The sequence below is a fragment of the Anser anser genome (genome assembly GCF_964211835.1).
Source record: "Anser anser genome assembly, chromosome: 8".
Lineage (NCBI taxonomy): Eukaryota > Metazoa > Chordata > Aves > Anseriformes > Anatidae > Anser > Anser anser.
The window spans coordinates 19,630,773-19,651,665 of NC_139728.1; the positions used below are offsets into that span (position 1 = coordinate 19,630,773).

General features: G+C 40.1%; 1 protein-coding gene across 9 annotated transcripts in view; it reads left to right on the forward strand.

The window, feature by feature from the left end:
* ADGRL4 (adhesion G protein-coupled receptor L4) overlaps window positions 1-20,893 on the forward strand; it is an 89,730-nt gene that overhangs the window by 35,439 nt on the left and 33,398 nt on the right. For 7 of the 9 annotated variants that reach the window (XM_083846433.1, XM_083846436.1, XM_083846437.1 and 4 more), the window contains one exon: window positions 17,740-17,892. In XM_083846433.1, the coding sequence (XP_083702559.1) occupies window positions 17,740-17,892 (153 nt within the window). Of the gene's footprint in view, window positions 1-117; window positions 174-8,933; window positions 9,095-17,737; window positions 17,893-20,893 lie in introns of those variants that run through there. The other 2 variants (XM_083846438.1, XM_083846435.1) reach the window with 2 other exon arrangements.

Consider the following 20,893-nt stretch of genomic DNA (forward strand, 5'->3'; position numbering starts at 1 on the left):
TTAGTAGTTTCCTGGGCCCCGATACTCCAAATGCCAATTTATTACCTCTTTCTTGAACTAGCTATTAAAAGGGAAGGAAGTGGAAACAGAGCTGAGTTTTCTACTGACAGCCTGCTTTAGGATGTAGGCAGAATGAAGAGTGGAAGGCTTAAGGAGAAGAAAAAAAAAAAAAAAAGGTAAAAAAATATAGACTAGGGCAAGTGCTTCCATATTTCTATACTCAGCCAGCAAGCTAGACCCATTCATAGTTACTTTCTTCCTGTGAAGCAGGTAGGCAGAAATGAGCTAAGCCTGCCAATAGGTGTTAGTCAGGGCTGTAAGTCTGAGGTGTTGCAGCAGCTGTAGTTTGAGGGAACGTACACAGATAATGAAATGAGTAATTCTGTGCCCTTGACTTTCACGGTTAGTATTTGCCAGTCTCTATTCTCCTTTTCATTAGTTTATTATGTGTTAGATTCTTATGAGAAGGATTTAAAAATACATTAACAAAATGAGGTAGCTGAGCTATGTAATTCTTGATATTTTATTAACTTTCAAGAGTCTGATATGTGGTGTATCCAGGATGTGTAAGCAAATTAGAAAGCCAAAGAACTTTATGTGAGAAATTGTAGTACCTCTGGATTTGCAGAGTCTTTGCTGCCAAGTGTCTCTGTGAATCAGTTCTCTCATATGCATGTACCCTGAAAACTAAGGAACTGGAAACAAACAAACAAAAATAACACCTTTTTTTTTCTTGGGGCGGGGGGGGGGGGGGGGGGTAAAGAAAACAGACTTTCTCTGTTGCTAGGAGTTTAATAGATGTTTTCTCTTTTGCTTTTATTCTTCTTGTATGAGGTTTGAGTATTAATGTAGTTAATGTGACTTCAGGAGTTAAAACCTTAAGAAAAAAACAGAAGCATTGTAGAAGTGTTCACTTCATATACTGAAGGCTTTTTTAAAGCACTGAGCACTGTAGCCTTGAGGTACTCATTTATGCTTAAAAATAACAATTATGCTCAAAATATACTATTACAGCCTTTGAACCACCACAATTTTTACCTTAAGTTCTACATTAGACAGTTTTTTCCAAAGCAGAAAAAAATATATATATTTTAGGGAAGGTCTTGGTGGTCTTAGGAGAAGTGCACTACTCACTTACTGCAACGAGGGCTGTTGACTGTGGGCTGGGGTGCCACCAGGTGATCACCAGTGCTTAATAATGGGAACAGCAGCACAGGGCTTAGAAATGAGTGCATGTAATGTGTCATTTTTCCAGGGTATTAAAGGGTAGTCAAGGTTAAATTTCCAATGACTTGAATTTCACTTCTAGTTCTACTTGATAGTAGAAACCAGGTGCCTTCCTAACTACACAATTTACATGAGCCTTTGCTCAAAGGAAAAACATTCCATTGGCTGGATGGTCACGCTCAGAGTTGTGGTCAATGGCTCAATGTCCAAGTGGAGATCAGTAACAAGTGGTGTTCCTCAGGGGTCGGTATCAGGACTGGCACTGTTTAACGTCTTTGTCAGTGACATAGACAGATCAAGTGCAGGCTCAGCAAGTTTGCTGATGGCACCAAGCTGTGTGGTGCTGTCAACGAGGTAGAGGGAAGGGATGTTATCCAGAGGGACGTTGGCAGGCTTGAGAGGTGGGCCCATGAGCCCAGTGAGCTTTGTGAAATTCAACAAGGCCAAGTACAAGGTCCTGTATCTGGGCCAGGGCAATCCCAAGCAGAAATACAGGCTGGGTGAAGAGTGGATTGAGAGCATCCCTGAGGAGAAGGAGCTGGGGTGTTGGTTGATGAGAAATTCGACATGAGCCAGCAATGTGTGCTTGCAGCCCAGAAAGTCAACTGTGTCCTGGACTGCATCAAAAGAAGCATGGCCAGCAGATTGTGGGAGGTGATTCTCCCCATCTGTTCTGCTCTCATGAGACTCCACATAGAGTACTGCTTTCTCTGGGGCCCCCAGCACAACAAGGACATGGACGTGTTGGAATGAGTCCAGGGGAGGGCCACAAAGATCATCAAAGGGCTGAAGCTTCTCTCCTGTGAAGACAGGCTGAGGGAGTTGGGGTTGTTCATTTTCCAGAGCTATTGGATTTATCACCCATCAAAATGCCTTGTGGTTTTTCAAAGGTGTATAGAATGTGTACAAAGCTCAACAATCAGAGAGGCCTGTATTTGCCAGCACTATGTATACTTGCCTATTTTGCCCTTTGTCAGCGGGGCAACCTCTTGCTGATCAGCCACCAGAGATGAGACCTCCTTCTAGGCTGATGACCTCTAATTGTGCTGTTCCCATTACCATCTCAACATTGTCTCTCAGAAGAAATCAGTGTGCTAGAGCACTGCTGAGATAAAAGTTGTGGACAGTATTCATCATGCAGTCTACTGGAGAGTCCACAGCCCTTCCCTGTGCTTAGTATAGATGGGAATTGTTCAGTAGCAGCTGGCAAATGTTGAATTATTAAATCATGTCTACAGCACTTTATATAATTATTGCCCAAATGATAGAACAGTGAGATAAGCTTGATGTCGACAAGCAGACTTATCCACCTTCAGAGTTTGGTTAACAGACTTGCTGTTTTGGAATTCAAGAAAAGTCTATTCTGTCAGGAAGGATTTAAATAGAAAATTAAATGGGTTTGCATATTGCTCTGCATGACAGGTTTTTTGTTAGACTTCAAGGTCTGTATGATCTAACCAAGCATGTGGAAGTAAGATACATATTTCTGAGTGCTGTAATAGTTGTAGTTATTGTAGAGAAGTGTTAAATATAAGCAGTTATGCTAAAATGTCATTTTAATCCACAGAATATTTAGTAGATTAAAATAATAATACTGTATGTGGAGGCAGGAGAACTGGGATGGCTGAAATCATTTTGGGGTGGCTTCTCAATTGGCTGTCCAATCAGGGTATTCATTGTCTGATCTTCTTATCCTTGAGGAAGCAAATGTAGACAAGAGAGATGGCTTCACAATTATGTCTTGACTAGAAATAACTGCATCAGAAAGTCTGTTTGCTTTTCCCAATCTCTTTCAGAGAAAGTGCAATTAGTACATTGTTTGCTTCTTTCTGCAAGATGTTTGTAGGCAGTGTTATTGTGAAGGAACACAAGCTGCCACTGCAGCCGTTTTTAAACATGCAGTTGAAACAGACAGCTCTGCTATGGTGACAGAAAACATCAAAGCAACAAAACACAGTATTTTATCTGATGGGGGTAACAATATCTCAGCTAATAAAATGGCTGTCATCCCTGCCCATTGTATAGATAGGGAAGCTGAGGATGTTTGGATGCTCTTTGTTGGCATGCCAAGTCACAATTATCCTATGACAGAGCCTTTCTGGGATATGATTGATGAAGCGTTTTGAGGGGGAAAGAGCTTCAATAAGCGAATTTCACTAGATTTCATGATGACATTCCTTGCACACTGGTTGGCAAAAACAAAAACGTTTTAAGCAGAACTAGGAAAACATGGCCTTGTTTAATCTGCCAGGGATGTCCTTGCCACATTCACTTATTTGTATTGTATATTGGATGTAAACAGCTCTAATTCTGAATTTCTTGCGTTGACCTTTTCTGGCATTAAGATCAAAGTACTTTCTGCAATAAAGATGAGAAGTCTTTAAAGGCTTCAGTGGCCTGTCAGAGTAGGGTATGTAACAGAAAATAACACAACAGTGCACTCTTTGGCTAAAACAGGCACCAAATGAAGTTCTAAAGAAGTTCACTGCTCCTCAAGAAAACCATCATTATCTTGCAGTTTGGCCTAAAAGTGGGCCAGCTTTAAAAATGATTTTCTTCTTCCCTGGGCCTTAACTCACAGGGTGATTTTGCCACTTGCCTCTAACAGATGTAACATAGGCCTCCTCAGTCAGGAGGGAAGGGTTGCCCTCTCCTTATTTGAATTCCTGGGTGGATATGAAGACTGGTAAAGCATTCCTCTGAGCAATAGCCTGTAAAATAGCTTTTCCAAACCACAGTATTATCCTTTCCTTGATGCTGTATGCTGCTGTCTTATACCCAACATGCCTTTTTTCCCTGGCTCCAGCTGTCCCCTATCCCAGATCTTTCAGCGGGTCTCCAGAGGAGGTCCTGGAGGTTGACTTTACAGTGCTTGATTTGGAGCCAAGGCAGCTGGAGTAAGAATTTAACTCTAATCCAGTATTATGATATTTAACAGCTTGACCACATGAAAATAAATCATTTAAACACTACTTTTCTCTGTGTATAGTACGCATTTACACTTGGAATGTAAACCTACCCTACTTGACAGAATAAATTAGAGAAATGTTTAATGCTTACTATAATATGAAGTTCACAACAAATCTGAGCACAGAAAAATCTTTCCCATCAAACTGTTCTGGGATCTCCAGTATCCTGACTGAACTGGGACTTCTGGAGCAAAACTAAGGATATCCCATAGAACTCTCTGTGCTGGTACATACAGAGGCAGGAGCAGAGGACAAAAGGCAATGACATTTTTAATGAACAAAACATTTGATACATGATGTAATAGTTTCCCTGAATTAAAAATAAACAATCTTTACTACTGCTTTTGCTGAACCAGTTTCTTATTCAATATATCTTGGAAGAGAAACTTACAGTACTTTTCTGCATATTTAATAAATGGCCCAGTTATCAGGCTGTGCTGAACATGCTACGTACATCTAACCTAATGTTTCTGGAAGCTTAGTGTATTTGATAATGAAGATGTTTATCAGTGTTTGAACTTAAATATAGGTGTTTACTTTGCAAGCTTCATTTTAATAAATGAAGAGTAAGTACTTTATTCTTGAGTGATTTGCAGGGGGAGCAAGTTACTACCACTTCCAACTGAGAACTTTGCTCATGAGTAGCACTTTAGTATACTGGTAGTGAGGCTTTCTGTGATTCCTCCCTCTCTGACAGGTCCCCAGCATGGTAGTCTGTAGTGATCTGTGTGCTTTACACTGCTTTATTCACTATGTTACAGTAATCCTCTTTTCCTGTGGCTTCTGTCTTCTTAGTATGTAAATTATACCCCTCATTTTAATTAGTGGCAGCAGTGTTTTCTCTGTGTTTTGTAATTGGGACGTCGTCTCCCAGAGTCTGCTGAAATGACACAACGCAGTACTGGCTAAGCCAGGTCGAGTAGCAGCAAGTCGTGTTGCTGTGCAGCACGTTGCTACATCCAGGCTACGAAAAACTGTGTTTAAATAGGGAGCAGCACTAATGCAGTATCTCTGCTTGCAACCCAGCCTACTTCTGAGCTCCGTGCAGCTCTCATGTGTGGTGCACAAGCCAAAAGACTTGCTAGTTCACCAGTGTGGTACGCAGGATCCAGTTAACCAGATACACAGCTTTTATATGATACATGTACACCGTCCCAGCTGCCAATACTCCCAGGCAAATGCACATAATACAACCTGCCATATGAAGTGTTATTATGATAGGCAAACTTGAAGTGTTTTCACTTCTGTCTTGTGCCTCATTTCAATGTTATTGCCTCTTAAAAGTACCACTTCTGTCCAACCTGAGGACTTTATTCTTTACTTTTTCTTTTAATGGAAGGAACTCCTATATTTTTGCCTGCCAAATGTTTCACATCTTTGGTCTAAGAATGTCCTTATTTGCTGTGTGTATATATATATTCAAGAGAAAATAAGGTTATGTAGACAATGTCAATCATAAATAAAATATTTCAAACTAGTATATAATAACTGTTGAAAAACAGAGCTGTTGGTGTAATCAGCAAGGGAAAGTCACTTTAGTTTGAGTCAGAATCTTATAGTCCTCTCACAGTCAAAACTCATTAAGGGATCTCAGTGCATTAACTTGTTATGCCATTTGAATTTTCTGGATTGTGAGCATTAGAAAGAAAGCTCCAAAAAGAGCTATTAAGACTATGTGGCATGAGGAGACCACAGGCTCCATCACTCTAAAGCTGTAAGGTTCAGTAAGGAGGTCTGAAAGAAGAAATTCAAGCTTTACAACAGTCAGTTTAGGAAGATGTTGCTCCGCAAAGGAAGTGTTATACTTTTCAAATAAATTTCATTAAGATATTTGATTATTATATGGGAAATTGATTGTGAGTATACAAAAATCTGCAACCCTTGAGACTGAGCAGTACAATAGACCTGACTGCTGCATTTTATAACCTGTAATTCCACTTGCATCATTATATTTAGCCCTATTTGATATCAGAAGACAAGAAATGAAAGCTATATGTTTTTATAGAGACTTTTGTTATCCACAATGAACTGCTGGGGTCAGTCTGTCACAATATGACTGCCAGTAGTTAAGACATTTTCACTATGGAGTTAAATGCTTAAAGCATTGACAGTAGCTGGAAATACTTCAGTGGTTATTGTTGAAGTCATTAGTCGAGCTGAAGTAATGCTGGCATGTTTTCCCTTTGGGTAGAATTCCTCAGTCTAATTGTCTCCTCCTTGCCAGACCATATTTGATATCTTCAAGTTTGGAGACTGGATGTTTTCCAGTAATTAATGTTTTTTCTCAGTTATAGATTAAAATGATTTCCTTTCATGGATTAGTCTATTATCCAGTAGTGAAGCTATTGAATTGCAGAGCATTTAAATGGGATAAATTACAGAGATAATATTTAAAAAAAAAAAAAAAAGCTTCACCAGATCACATGAAAGGTATGTGAGTCATTTTAGAAGATGCTTAGTTCACGTGTAAATTTTGACAAGATTTAACAGGCTATTAAAATACAGGGTGGAGAGGAAGGAAGAGGGAGGCCATTGTCTGCTACAGGGGTTATTTTCTTTTAATTACACAACACTGGTACTAACTTAAAGCAATACAGGTCTCTGCATCTCATAGACTAATGTTAGGTCACCTCATCTAACCTCCTGAATAGTACCAGCAATCAAATTTCATCAAGCTACTCTTGTCTTGAGTACTGTAACTTAGGTTTGACAAAAGTACATCATGAACTCAATGTCTCTGATGCCCAGACTAGACTGTGTAAAGTACTTTGTCCACTCAGAGCATAATTAGCCTGTGGTTTCAGAAATCAATGAATACTGTTCCACAATGGAAAAAAAAAAAATAGCTTTTCTTTTAGTCACTGTTTTATTACCTTCCTTACCATTTGAGCTATTACTTCTTTCTTTCAAAGCAATTTTACCACATCTTTTATTATATTTTGCTTTTTAAATCCAAAGTGGACAGTGATAGAGATCTAAAAGCAAGAAGCATTTTTAATACTGTTTCCAATATGTTACAGCAAAATAATTTTCAAAGGACAAAATTTGCTGAAGATAATGGGGTAGAATCACACCTGCACTTTATCACACGTCACCTATTTTTTTAAGTGGCAGATTCAAAAGCATGTGGGATTTCCAGATAAACACCAATGAACCCAGTTTTCCTTTCTACATATGGATCTGTTCTTGTTGCCCAAATAAAGACTTCCTACTAAAGCTCTTAAATCATGCTACTCCATGACTTAGCAAAACCTTTTTGGTAGAGTTCACATTTTCTTTTCCATTCCAAAAATACTACTGAAGTGGTGAATGTAAGCTGACAGAGTTTATCTCCCCAAGGCCAGGAAGGTAGTCTGGCCATGTGAGTCATGAGAACTTGCGTTCATCCTGACTTCCAGCCTTATGTTTCACTTGGATTTTTTTTAGATGGGGTGCTGTTGAAGAAGCCAGAGATCAAGACCTCTGAGTGATGGCCTGTGTGTAACTGGCAACAGGGAACATCCATCACAGACTCACTGGGGATTAGATATGGAAAGAGTAATGCTAATATGAATATGGTTATACTGCCTTTTTAGATGCATTTAGCATCTGTTAGATACAATTCAATGGATGCCAAGATCTGGTGCGTGATAGTGTTCAACTGCTTTGCAGCTAATGGGGAACTTTTTCTTCCAAAAGATGCCAGTTTAAAGTTTCTGTTGTGAAATGCAAAAGAAAGTTTGGATTTAGACCAATACCAGAATGTGTCATAGTGAGTTTATGTATTTTGGTTCAAAAAGTTCTGCATTTGGAGTTTTCAGAAGTGAGTGTTAGAAATATCAAGAGCCAGCTGCATTACGAAGTGAACAACAAATTTGAGTCTTGTTTTCCTGAATGTAATTAGGCAGTGCCTACTGCAGTAGAGTGGTATAGGTGAGGATATGAGTATGCAGCAGAACTTAGCATTTATTTATATAAACTATGGAAAGTATTAAACAACGTAATCAAGATTTCAGCCTCACGTTCTGATGCATCTACTTTCATAATACTGGCACAGAATCAACACCACGGAAAATGCAATGGGAAGTCTGCAAGAAATTACAATGCAGGTAGTGTCTGGCTATAGGTTTGATATTATTATTTTTAATAAAATCTGATTCCATTTTCAGTGCTGAAACAGAACTTTTTCTTGGGCTGCATATTCAGTTCTACAGGGGCACAGTTATCTACCGATTAATCCCTGTCAGTAGGGAGCTGCTGTTCTGCTCACTCTATTTTAAGCAAAACTATTCTCTGATTGAACATATGCTGTTTTACTTTCCAGTTAAAATATGAGTTTTAGTGAAAACAAGTGAGTTAGAAAAAGAAAAGAAAAAAAAAGAGAGAGAGAGAATGACATAATACAGTAACTGGGAAGTTTCTAAAACCCTTCTGTTGGTAGCACCAAGGAAAAACATTGACGACTGCACACTGCATATCCAGCATATTCCCATTCAGCTGCACTTCACCTTTTTTTAATTCAGTGTTTCTGATGGAGGCAAATCAAGAAACTGATCATGTGTCTCAGTTACATTCTGTGTAATCCTTCAGAAGTAGGTTTGACACAGGGTGCCTGCCAGGTTGTTGAGGTTGGGTCCTGGTAATTAGATCTTTGTGGGGTGAGGATAGGAAGAGCAATGTGGTTTTCATTCTTCTGCTCTTTACAGGTTTTCCCTCCAAGAGTCTGCTTCTATAAAAGCAAAGATGTAGGTTAATGGGAGCCACTCCTCTGACATCAGGCAACTTGAGGTCAAGCCCGGTTATGGAAAGAGCTCTCACACTTCAGCAAAACATGGGTGTGGTGTTCTGTTCACTCTCAAATAAGCACAGAAACCACCCTGCTGTTTCAAAGTCCGCCACAAGAAGGAGTGATGGAGCAGGTGAGCTGGCAAACAGCTTTCTTCAGAATTGGGTGGAGATGAACCTGAACTCACCCTTTAATTCAAATAGCCATCTCTCCACTCCAGGGAGGAATTCAGCAACTGCATTTTAATTTCTGGCTCCCAACTCTATAATACAAACCACCCCCATATGAAATGACCATCGGTGATTTGCATCATTTCCAATTAAAAGTACCCTTAAGCACATACCTATCAGGATATTTCCTCTATAAATCTTTACAGAGCTCCATATACTTTCCCTTCCATGTCTGCCACCATATCCTGTCTGGGTAGTGAACTTGCATGCCTCACTGTATCACTGGTATTAAGTATTTGAAACTACTCTTTGTGCTCTGTGGAGGGCTCCCTGAGCAGAGTGGTGACAGTCCTCTGTGGACATCTGGGCACTTCCAGCCCTGCACAGCAGAAACCCAGTGTTGCTGCTGCCATGTGGTGTTTTGGAAGACCACAGAAATACTCCAGGCTTTAGTTCTGCGTGAGTAATGGATAAGTCTATGTCCTGACAAAAAACAGTGTTATTTCATTGGTCCCAGCCAACATGGGTTCATGAGGGGTAGGTCCTGCCTAACAAATTTGATTTCTTTTTATGATAAGATCACCCATCTAGTCGATCAAGGGAAACCAGCTGATGTGATCTTTTTGGACTTTAGCAAAGCTTTTGACATGGTTTCCCATAGGATCCTACTGGACAAAATGTCCAGCATACAAAAACAAAATATCATGCAATGGGTGAGCAATTGGTTGACGGGCAGGGCTCAAAGGGTTGTGGTAAATGGGGCCACATCTGGCTGGCGGATGGTCACTAGTGGGGTCCCTCAAGGCTCCATTTTAGGGCCAGTCCTCTTCAATGTTTTTATAAATGATTTGGATGTAGGACTAGAAGGTGTTTTGAGCGAATTTGCTGATGACACCAAACTTGGAGGAGTTGTGGACTCGGATGATGGTGGACAGGCCTTGCAGAGAGATCTGGACAGATTGGAGAGCTGGGCGATCACCAACCACATGAAGTTTAACAAAAGCAAGTGCCGGGTCCTGCACCTGGGATGGGGCAACCCTGGCTATATGTACAGACTAGGCGACGAGATGCTGGAGAGCAGCCCTGCAGAGAGGGATCTGGGGGTTGTGGTTGACAGCAAGTTGAATATGAGCCAGCAGTGTGCCCTGGCAGCCAGGAGGGCCAACCGTAGTCTGGGATGCATCAAGCACGGCATTGCTAGTCGGTTGAGGGAAGTCATTGTCCCGCTCTACTCTGCGCTGGTGCGGCCTCACCTTGAGTACTCTGTGCAGTTCTGGGCACCACAGTACAAAAAGGACATTAAACTGTTGGAGAGTGTCCAGAGGAGGGCGACGAAGATGGTGAAGGGCCTAGAGGGGAAGACATATGAGGAGCGGCTGAGGTCACTGGGCCTGTTCAGCCTGGAGAAAAGGAGGCTGAGGGGGGATCTCATTGCAGTCTACAGCTTCCTCGGGAGGGGGAGTGGAGAGGCAGGTGACCTATTCTCCGTAATCACCAGTGATAGGACACGCAGGAACAGTGTTAAACTGAGGCAGGGGAAGTTTAGGCTGGACGTCAGAAAGAGGTTCTTCACTGAGAGGGTGGTCGCACACTGGAACAGGCTCCCCAGTGAAGTAGTCACTGCACCAAGCCTATCTGAATTTAAGAAGCAATTGGACTGTGCACTTAGTCACATGGTCTAAACTTTTGGGTAGACCTGTGCGGTGCCAGGAGTTGGACTTGATGATCCTTATGGGTCCCTTTCAACTCGGGGTATTCTATGATTCTATGATTCTGATCAAAGCCTTTCCTGCTTGCTTGTAGGGTGTTTGATAAAGCTCATCAGATAGTGCTTACTGTTCCTCTGCCTCATTCAAGCTGTGTTCTCTCTAACTTACCTCCTTTTTCACATGTTGCTTTACCCATACCATAATGGCACGACAGTGGTTTGCATATGTAAGCTGTAATGTGGTGATGCATTTCCTGGCTGTGTTGTTCAGAATCTGGATAATTATCTTCCCTTTTTGCTCTGGAATTTGGAAAAGTGCTGCCTGGAAACATTTCCCCTTTATCAAACTGTTTGCTAAGCTGTTTTTCCTCATGCTTATCTTTTGCTTGGGACCAAAATGTTTAGATTTGAGTAGTGACATCTCACTTGTACACATCCTGTTGGATGGAAGCCTTGGGTTGTTTGAGTTCACAGTATAGCTAACAAGGAGCTGCATATGACTGGTACTGATGATGGGATTATTGTTTTATCCTACTCAGTGTCTATAATCCTGTTTTCCAGTGAATTCATCTGGTCGTCACTCCTTATATCCCAGACTAGGCTGAGAACTCCAGCACTTCATCCCTATTGTGGACGCTGTCCCATTTACCTGTGACTCCTTGCTGTCTCTGATATTCCCTCACTACAGTCTCTTCTCGTCTTTAGCTGTGCATTTTATCAGCTCATCAGCCCCAGTGTTGAGCTGGTGAATTGATGTCACAGGGAAGGCAGGAGGGGAACCGGAGTGCTGCATGTGCAAGGAGGTCATGGTGTGCTTTGCTTCCTTGAAGAGTGAGTGGCCACTCCTTGTACCTCGTGCCTGTGCTGTGATGTCATGGGTTGTGCTCTGCACCCATACCCCTGACAGATGCCCTAGCACCCTGCTCACCATGTCAGCAGGGGTATCCAGACCAGCTCCAAAGTGTACCTGTAATAGAAATTGTGCATCTTCATAGGACTCACAGCCCTTCCCTTCTTGATCTTGTCAGGAAAGGGGTGTCATCCAGACACCAAATAACAAATCTGGGGTTTTCACACCCAGCCTGAAGCTCTCCACTTGCAACAGTACAGCTCTGAATCTCCATTGGTCACTGCAGCTCTGAGGTCTCCTATGGGAGGAGTGGTGGGTCACGTTGCTGCTGTCTGCAAGGCACATGCCTGGAGACTCCTGCTCTCCAAAGGAGGAGGGGAGACAGTGCTAGGAAGAAGGTTTGACAGGGCCTCTCAACAGCTATTTATCCCCCTTTTCCCTGTTTCACTAATCTGAGCACCCTGTTCCTTTTTGTTCTCAAAATCCTACAGATGCTTGTATGGATATATGTTTTGTTTCCAGTCAGTGACTAGCACTTCTAAAGACTTTTTTTCCTCCTCTTGTTCTTCACATATGAGTGATCACAAATTGCAGATTTTCTTTTCTTTTTTTTTTTTTTTTCTCTTTTTTGATACTTCACAAGCATTGAAAAGGCAGGTTGTTCTGTGTGGCTAAACAAGTGACAATCTCATCACTGGCACTTACCCAATAATAAATGTTTTTCATGTTTAATTTGTAATGTCTGAAAATACTAGCAAGAGATGAAGGAAGCAGCTTAAATAATATATTAACCTTTCCAAACCTTGTCCCTTCTTTAAAACTCAACCCAACTGTATTTTGGATATGTAGGAACATGTCTTTGCTCCTTCTTTTAGACTGTTTTGCCCCATTCCTCAAAATGGGGCCATAGGATTTTTATTTTTTTGTGAGGACTTGTAGTTCAGCCAAACACACAAAAACTGTTTATCTGAAATCACCTCTGCTTATAAACATAGCCTGTGAAGAATGTGAAAGAAAATGTGTTTGCTGATCCAAGGACTTCTAGGAGTCCAGCTAGCTGCAGAGCCATCAAGTTCAAGCCAGTCAAAAACTCCTAGCAAGCTATTCAAATGTCCCAAGAAGGCATTGTGAAGGGCTCTTACAAGGAGGTAGAGAGCTATGAAATTCAAGCAAGACGGAGCTTTCAGTGGCAAGATTTCCTGTTCAGCAACTGCATGGTCCCCTGCCCCAGTGTAGGACAAAGATGAATCGGGCCCATTATGAAAGCAATTCATATTTAAATGAGATTTCCAGCCCAGTTCTGCAGTCTCAAGTGGTTTTTCTAAGCATCTGCTCTTTCATGCTGATTTAGACCAAACTTGAATGCTGAATCTTTGGAGAATCATAAACAAATTGTGTTAAATTACCATTAATGGAAACACATCACAAGGAAGGCAAGGCAAGGCTGTTAATGGTATTGCTGTTCTTAACTCAGGCTGTGATGGCTGTAGACACACAGTCCTGCAGCACAGAAGTAATGTATGTAAGATCACCCACTGTTCTGAGACCTCCAGACAAGCTAAGCACAGCAGGGTGAGTAGCACTGGAATTTGTTTTACAGGAAGCCTTTCATTTCCTTGCTTTTGAGGGGTTAAGTGAGGCACTTCAAGTACTGTTTTCCCATGAGGGTTACACTAGGGAAGGGTAGTTTTAGCTTCCCCCAGGGGCTCCATAGCAGCTTTGGCAGCAGAGGCTGCTGTCAAAAGAGAACAGCCAAATGCAATGAATCAATGTATTCCCCAGCTGCTCCAGCTGCATTTCCTTCCTATCCAGGGCTGTCCACTTTTCAGACTACTATGTGCAGTACTGGTCCCCAGCCCTGTGCTGCCACTCCCATGCTTGATGGACAGGTATCCCCAAAAGGCCTCTGACCCCGTTTTTAAAAGGTCTGGATTAGAGTAAAATTAGCGGATGTTTTAATTGCTTCTTTTTACGTCACCTGGGGAATGCACAGAATAGAGCAGGTTGTGAATGTATTATAGTATACTGTAATGGCCTTGGTATGAGCTGTTTATGGTCCTTAGTAACATCAAGTGTTCATTAAACTTCTGAAAATCACCCCTATGCTTGTTCAGGTGTGGCTTTAGGAAAATTCAGGCTGCCAAACTCAAGCTCTGGTCAGGAGTCTTTAATTCATTTAAATATTTATTTGAAATGTCAAAATGTCAAGAGTTCACCTGGAACAGCCAGGCTTCTGCTGCCTCAGGAAACGTTCTCTTTCTGGCCTTGCTATCCACGTTAGAGCCTGCAAAGCACCTTGACCCCAGGACCAATTACCCTGCATTGGGAACCAGGAATATGGCCTCTGCCAGAGAAGTAGTGCAGTGAGAGCCCTGAGAGCTCAGCCCTGAGAGCAAGGCCCTAGTAGAATGCCTTGGGAGATGTAGGTCTAACTTTGATCTAAGATTTCTGAGAATTCCAGCTCCTGCAGAAGAGCCAGGAGCATTGGTGTCAAGGGTTGTGCAGCTGCAGAGCTGGCTTTCCAATGTGATGGGCTCTAAAGCTGCCTGCCATGAATGCTAGCACAGATACTATACAGATACTATCTATTTGTCTATATAGAGAACTGGAAGATATTTGGTCATCATTGCCATTGTAAAATATTTTGTGTGAAGTCAGGCGGATTATTTAAACACATCTAGTCAAACTGCATATGAAACTTGTTTCTCTTGAAAACCTTTCCCTTACTTGCCTTTCTCATTAACCCAGTAGTTTTCCACAGTGAGCACCACTCTGGGCCAACCTACGTCAGTGACTTTTATACCATTAATTTTGATGGAAGCAGGATGTGGTCCAGTAAATTATCCCCCAGCACAGTCTGATCAGTATAACATTAGACCATTGGAATAGTGAAAAGAAAGTTCCTTATGAATTTAACTCCTTAAAATATCCATTCTTGTGTTTGAAGTTTAAGTTATTATTATTCTTCTCAGATGTTTTTGAGGTTTCTTAAATTATCTGATAATAAACAAGACCACACATCTTTGACAGTATGTACAGCTGGCGTCTGGGAATCACACCATAGTAAAGATGTGCTGGACTTCATTTTCTATTATTTAAGCATCTTGTTTTCCACTTCTGAAAATGGAATAAAATTGCTGCTGTTTCTGACTGTGACAGAATTTTCAGTCACTTGATACATCCCCATATTTCTTAATTATACCTTATTGCATTTGTCTACATATTCTAAATGTGACAGTTCATGGTATGATTTCTAATTGTTGTTCTTCCGCAATATTTAGTATGAAAATCGGATAAATCCCTTAGCATGACAAGAAACAGTGATCCATGGTCATTAATAAGAGTACTACAGAATAAACTATCAAGCTCCTCCTCAAATCTAAATCCTGCCAATTCTATGGTTTAAAGCCACTGAAGCAGGTAAACAGGTGCTGAAATTTTACCTTGTGCAGACTCCATCCATCCTGTTTTATCTGGTACACATGTATGACTGGTATTTCCTTTGCTATCCCACCTCTTATGTATATATACTATTTAGGATCAAAAGACCATTTATAAAATGCCCCAAATTATTGTTTTGTGGAACAGACTAATCAAGTATCCTGCTATTTGGTACTGATAACATGCATGTAGACAAGCTAGTCTTCTAAGTTAACTGTAGAAGAGACTTGTCTTCTCCTAGGAAAGTAAGAGAAACCTTTCCTTAAGGTTCTCTAAATAAGCCTTCTAAGACAATTTAGTCAACATTAAAATTCTTACAGATATTATTAATATTGGAGGAAAAAAAAATACCAATAATCCAGTAGTTAATTAGGCAGAATTGTAAAGATTTTATTGATGACGACTGCATGAGTCGTTTGATGTTGTCTGTAAGTTCTTTGGGACACCTGAAAAGGTAATAGTGATGGGTTGAGGACCTTAATTCTTATATTTGAGTTCCTAGGAAACAAATCCAAAAGAAGAGTTCTTGCATGTACCCTGTAGTTTTTATCTCCTCAGCTCTATAGTTCCCCTACTTTGAATGAAGACACTGATCACTGTCCTCCAACTTCTTTTCTTCCATGACTCCTATCCCAAGAGCTTTCCAAAGCCAGCACGTATTGCTGTCTATGAACTATAATGCCTCCCCAACATCATATGCCAGACTGGACTTGTCGTATTCCCATGCTCAGTTTCTGAATTTAGATTAGTACCACTTTTTTTCTCCCTGTCTTACTTTCACTTAGACTAATTTGGATTTACCTTGGCATTCTCTAAGATCCAAATTATACACCTTCTCTGCTGTATTCTCATGAATATCAAAGCTGTAAAATAAATATTGTTGGCATGTGTTGGCAGAGTGTTTTTATACTCGGATTTCTCATTAAATTATATTCAATTTTAGTTATAATGAGCATGATCCACTTAATATTGTTGACTCAAATTCTCCTGAGGAATGCTGACATTCTGAATTGATATTTGAGTCAACTGTATAATATTCAAAATCATGTCAGACTTCAGTTCTGAAAAATGGCCTGTGCCAGGGTTACTCTGGGAGATGAGACTAAGTTACATTGCAGGAATGTATTCCTGTAATGCTTTACAGTGTTTGATGTACTTTAATCTTACCACTTCCCTAACTTACATGACACTGTACTTATCTGTATCCTATCTTTGCAAACACCTTATAAGAACACTGGCCATCAGGAAGCAGAAGTACCTGCCTGAAACTCATCCTTGGGTGTCTTTTCTGAAGTCATATTTCTTCTCCCTGTCATGCTCCTTAATCGTTCTTCTTCTGCAATAAATTGTTATTTCTCTCCCTGTTAGAATTCTTTCCTGTCATTCATCATGTTACGAGTATCTTTTGCTTGAGAACAGGAACAAAATCCCAGCAGAGTTCAGCAAGCCTTTAACTCTTCCTTTTTCAGGATGCAGAAAATAGAGAACTCAGTGTCTTTTTGTTTAGGAGAGTTTGGTTTGTTTGCTTGCCTCAGAGTTTTGGGGTGCTTTGGGAGAAGCAGGCTATTTGGAATGATGACATTATTGGTATTGAGTGTTATTCCTAGTTTGATAGATAACGTTTCTGGAGAAAGAAGCTTTTGAAATTTTCTCAAGTTTGGTCTGAAAATTATTTAATAGACCTTGGAAAATTCTGGAGAGGAAAAAGTTTTATTGAGTCATTGCAGAAGATCAACTGTACAGTATAAAATATGTTTTTATGATTTCATTTGACCTTTGATCAAGCTAGTGGATCCCCATGCTCACCAAGATGGTATATGCAGAGACTCTGCAGAGGGGAAGTAGTCTTAAAACTCATACATATGGCTTCTTTTTTCGTGTATCATTACAGACTTAGGACTAGCCCTGTAAAATAAATCATGTAATACTGTATGTACAAAATTGATGATTTACACAGTACTCACGAAGATGTAAAGATCAAGCCATGAATCATGCTCATCCATTTGTTAAGATCTTTGTGATAACTAAGAAAAAACAATATATTTGAAGACTCAAGTCAGTAAGACAAATTTTATAAGTTTATTGTCTGGGATTGCTGAGAAATACCACAGAAGGTCCTCATGAACTGTCAAGTAAGCTACACTGATCCTGCTTTAGCGTTAGGGAGTGAAGTGAGTTACTTCTTGTTATCCTTTTGATACCTGTTTTCTATGATTCTGAATTCCCAGATGCATCCTCAGGGTGATTTTCTACCTCTAGATTTGTGAAGACCATGTGGGTACCAAAAATGTTATCAAAATCAACCATGGCAGAATATGCATTTGCAATAATCCTTTATTCCAACTGAATATCCAATTAAGACATTCATTTCAGTATCCCGTCGGTTTTCTCATTTGTTGGCTCATGCAGGATGAGGGCAGAGAAGACCTGCTGGATACCTGCATACATCCTTGGCAACAGGAAACCTGTACAGACAAACACCAAGACTGCCGGCTCAGCATTCAAAACTTATATAAATAAAATACTGGAGGCCAAATTAAGCTTTTACTTGGCTGTTTTCTTCAATCGGTAAATGCAAATATATTTCTCTGTAATTTGTGTCTTGACAGATGATAATGAATGTGAAAATGCTACTCAGCCTTGTGGAGAGCATGCCAATTGCACAAACACTGTGGGAAGTTATTTCTGCATGTGTGCACCTGGTTTCAAATCTAGCAATGGTCAACAAACTTTTGTACCTAATGATGGAACCTCCTGTGTGGGTAAGTTATTAATGTCTACCAGCTAGCTTTACATTGTCACTCTTCTCTTATTGTTTCTGTTAATTATAGAAAACTAGCAAAATGCATTCAGATTTATGAAGTTTGGAGTCTGGATGTAAAATTCCCACAATTTAGACTGGTACAAATTTAACATTCCAGTTTTCAGGCACGCTGATAACACAACAGCTGTCGCTGTTTTCAATAACACTTCAGTCTTGACTCCGCGTGAAATATTTTTAATACACTTGTCATAGTTTTAGAGAATGGATATATAGTTAAGGTAACACAGAAATCCCCAACGCCCACCCATTTAAGCCATAGTTTCACTGTTAGGTGGTCATATTCTTAAAACAAAGCAGAGTGACAAAGTATTCTCTGTTCAAGTCACTCTGGAACAACAAAACTCCCTATACATGTGACCTGCTTGCTCCAAATATTTTTTGTTTGGGTCATTTGTTTGGATATTTTCAGTAATTTTTCAAGTCTGACCAAAAGCAGTAAAAAAAAATCAGTAGTACTCCTACCTCCTGTCCCATCCATCCATCAGCTTCTGTTTCTATAGCAGTTGGATGGATCATGTTCAAGATTAAAGGGAAAGAAAAGTTCTCTGGAAAAATGTTATTTGTGAACATCTATGCAATCCTTTAGGATTTCCCTTGAATGGAATAACTGTAACTATTTCTCTCTTTTTTTTTTTTTTTTCAAACTCCTGGTAACTTTCTCTGTATGTTGCAACAGTCCTCAGGGAATGGGAAAATGGGAAATAAATCTATTGCCCTTTACACCTTTATGCTGACTGTCTCTCATTCTAGATATGTCTCCTGTGAGCCCATGAGTGCTGACAACCTCTCTTCTTCTTACTGTTCTTAATATCAGCAGAATGGCTGCATATTAAGCCAGAAAGTGATCTAATCAACATTTCTGGCCCATTGCTCACATCCATCTAAAAGAGCTCTGCTTTACCCAGTCACTATGAATCGTTCATAAATTAGCTGAGATTGAGACTGTTAGCACATCGAGCTGTAAATATTCTCATGGTTTCTGGCCCACGCTTTGATTTTTACCAGTTATGACATTTCCTCAGCTTCAGAAGTTTTCTCTTCAAAGTTATTTCTCTGACTGTTCTTGTGTCACTTTAGCTTTTTACCATTAGCTTGCTTTTTCCTTTTTTTTCCCCCCTTTTTCCTTTACTGGACAGACTGATCTTTTTTTATCCTCTACTGAGGGTTAGTTTACCACATTTCTTCTGTTTTTTGCAAATCCATATGGGAGGAGGTGAGAGCTTCCAAAATTCACACTGAAATAAAAAATTACCTGTGGGCACCTTTTCTCATTAAGAGTGTACCAATTACTTTACCAAGCAGTAAGTCCTAAAGACAACCTTTTGATCCACAATTAATTTTCCACTTTATCAGTCAGGAAAACTGTAATAAGATATTTTGTACCCAATGGATCTGCTGCTACAGGTAGTAGATATGACTTGCAGCTGACAGTAGCATATTCAGGCTGTTCTGTACACAGCTGAAGCAGATACCAAGTTTGTAATTCTGACCACAGTACAGGTTACACAGTACAAAGAAAAAGACAAAGCTACCAGGTATCCATCTCACTCAAGTATTTTTAGATTCTGCAAAGCTTTAAGTTTTCTTTTTAATATTTATGTGTGTGTGTGTATATATACACACAGTGATATAGAATGTATATGGCAGTAACTTTAAAAATACAGTGGTTGAATTTTGGAGAAAACACCATTATGCAATCTATTTGTTTATAAACAAATGACATCAAACCTGTCTGGAATTCCCAGTGGTACAACTGTGGTATATCACTACGTGAGTCCATTTCAAAATCTGTGTGCATACACATGTTCATTCCTCTCCTCTTTGGTCATTATTACTAATCTTCCAACTACAAAGTGACAATAATCTCAAGGTAGTGGATCAAAAGGGTATTTTGGGAAGTGTCAGTTCAGCAGAACATTAGGTTTTGCATTGAGCATCAGCCAGTATTTCAATATGTTATCAGGCAGAACTGGTAAAGAGATGACAATGAAAGACATAGATAGAGGAGGAACTGGAGAGTAGGAAAGGAGTGAAAGGAAAAAGAGGAGAAAGGAAATGAAGGGGTGGGGGAGGGGTGGGGAGAAATGCAGATGGGTGGTATTGCTGAAGATGACATTTTTCTGATGTCCTAAATATGAGCTATTAAAATCTATTTACTGTGTAAAAGCCATGTTTTTTCTTAGACTTCACATTTTATTGAATGTTCAGCTGCAGTTAAAAAGGTGAAATATAAACCTACTTTTTTCACCTCAGTCATCAGAGTAAAAATGTGAAAATGGCCACCTTTAAAATGAAAGTGACATCCATGCCACTCTGCCTTTTCCAGGAACATGCTATTAGTTTTCTTCAGCTTTTTATCAGCTGCTTCTGAGAGTACTGGGAAGGCAGCCATTCTCCATCACATCTTTTTCTGTGACAGGGGAGTTGTGCAGTGGATAGGATATGGTATTACGCCACACTGCCAAGTTTTCTTTTACCTGTGCTGTTCTTAGGCTTTTTTCATTTCTACTTTGTGTATACTGCTACCGTCCACAGTATGGAGACATGGGGAGGGACATCTAGTGCTTTGCAATTGGACTTTTCAGTCACTTGCGAGCTACTAATAAGCAGAAGGTATAATGTAGACATCAAGCTGTCCTGACTGACTGGTGAAGAATCAAAGTGATGTAGGTACAATCCAGTAATTGGCAAGACTGAACATAATAACTGTTCTCAGTACTTTTAATTTAATTGGAATTTCCTTGCCTGCTGCAGTAAATGAGGAGTGACAAAGCACAGAAATAAAATAAAAGGTTATAAATCTATTTTCACCCTAGCCTAAGTGGTGTTGGTGATATTTTCTGATCGGAGCTATTATAAAAGCTTCAAAGTTCAGCTCCGGGATTTGTTTTGAATATTTACTAAAAGGCCAGGGCTTTTTGCAGAGCTATGGCAAATGC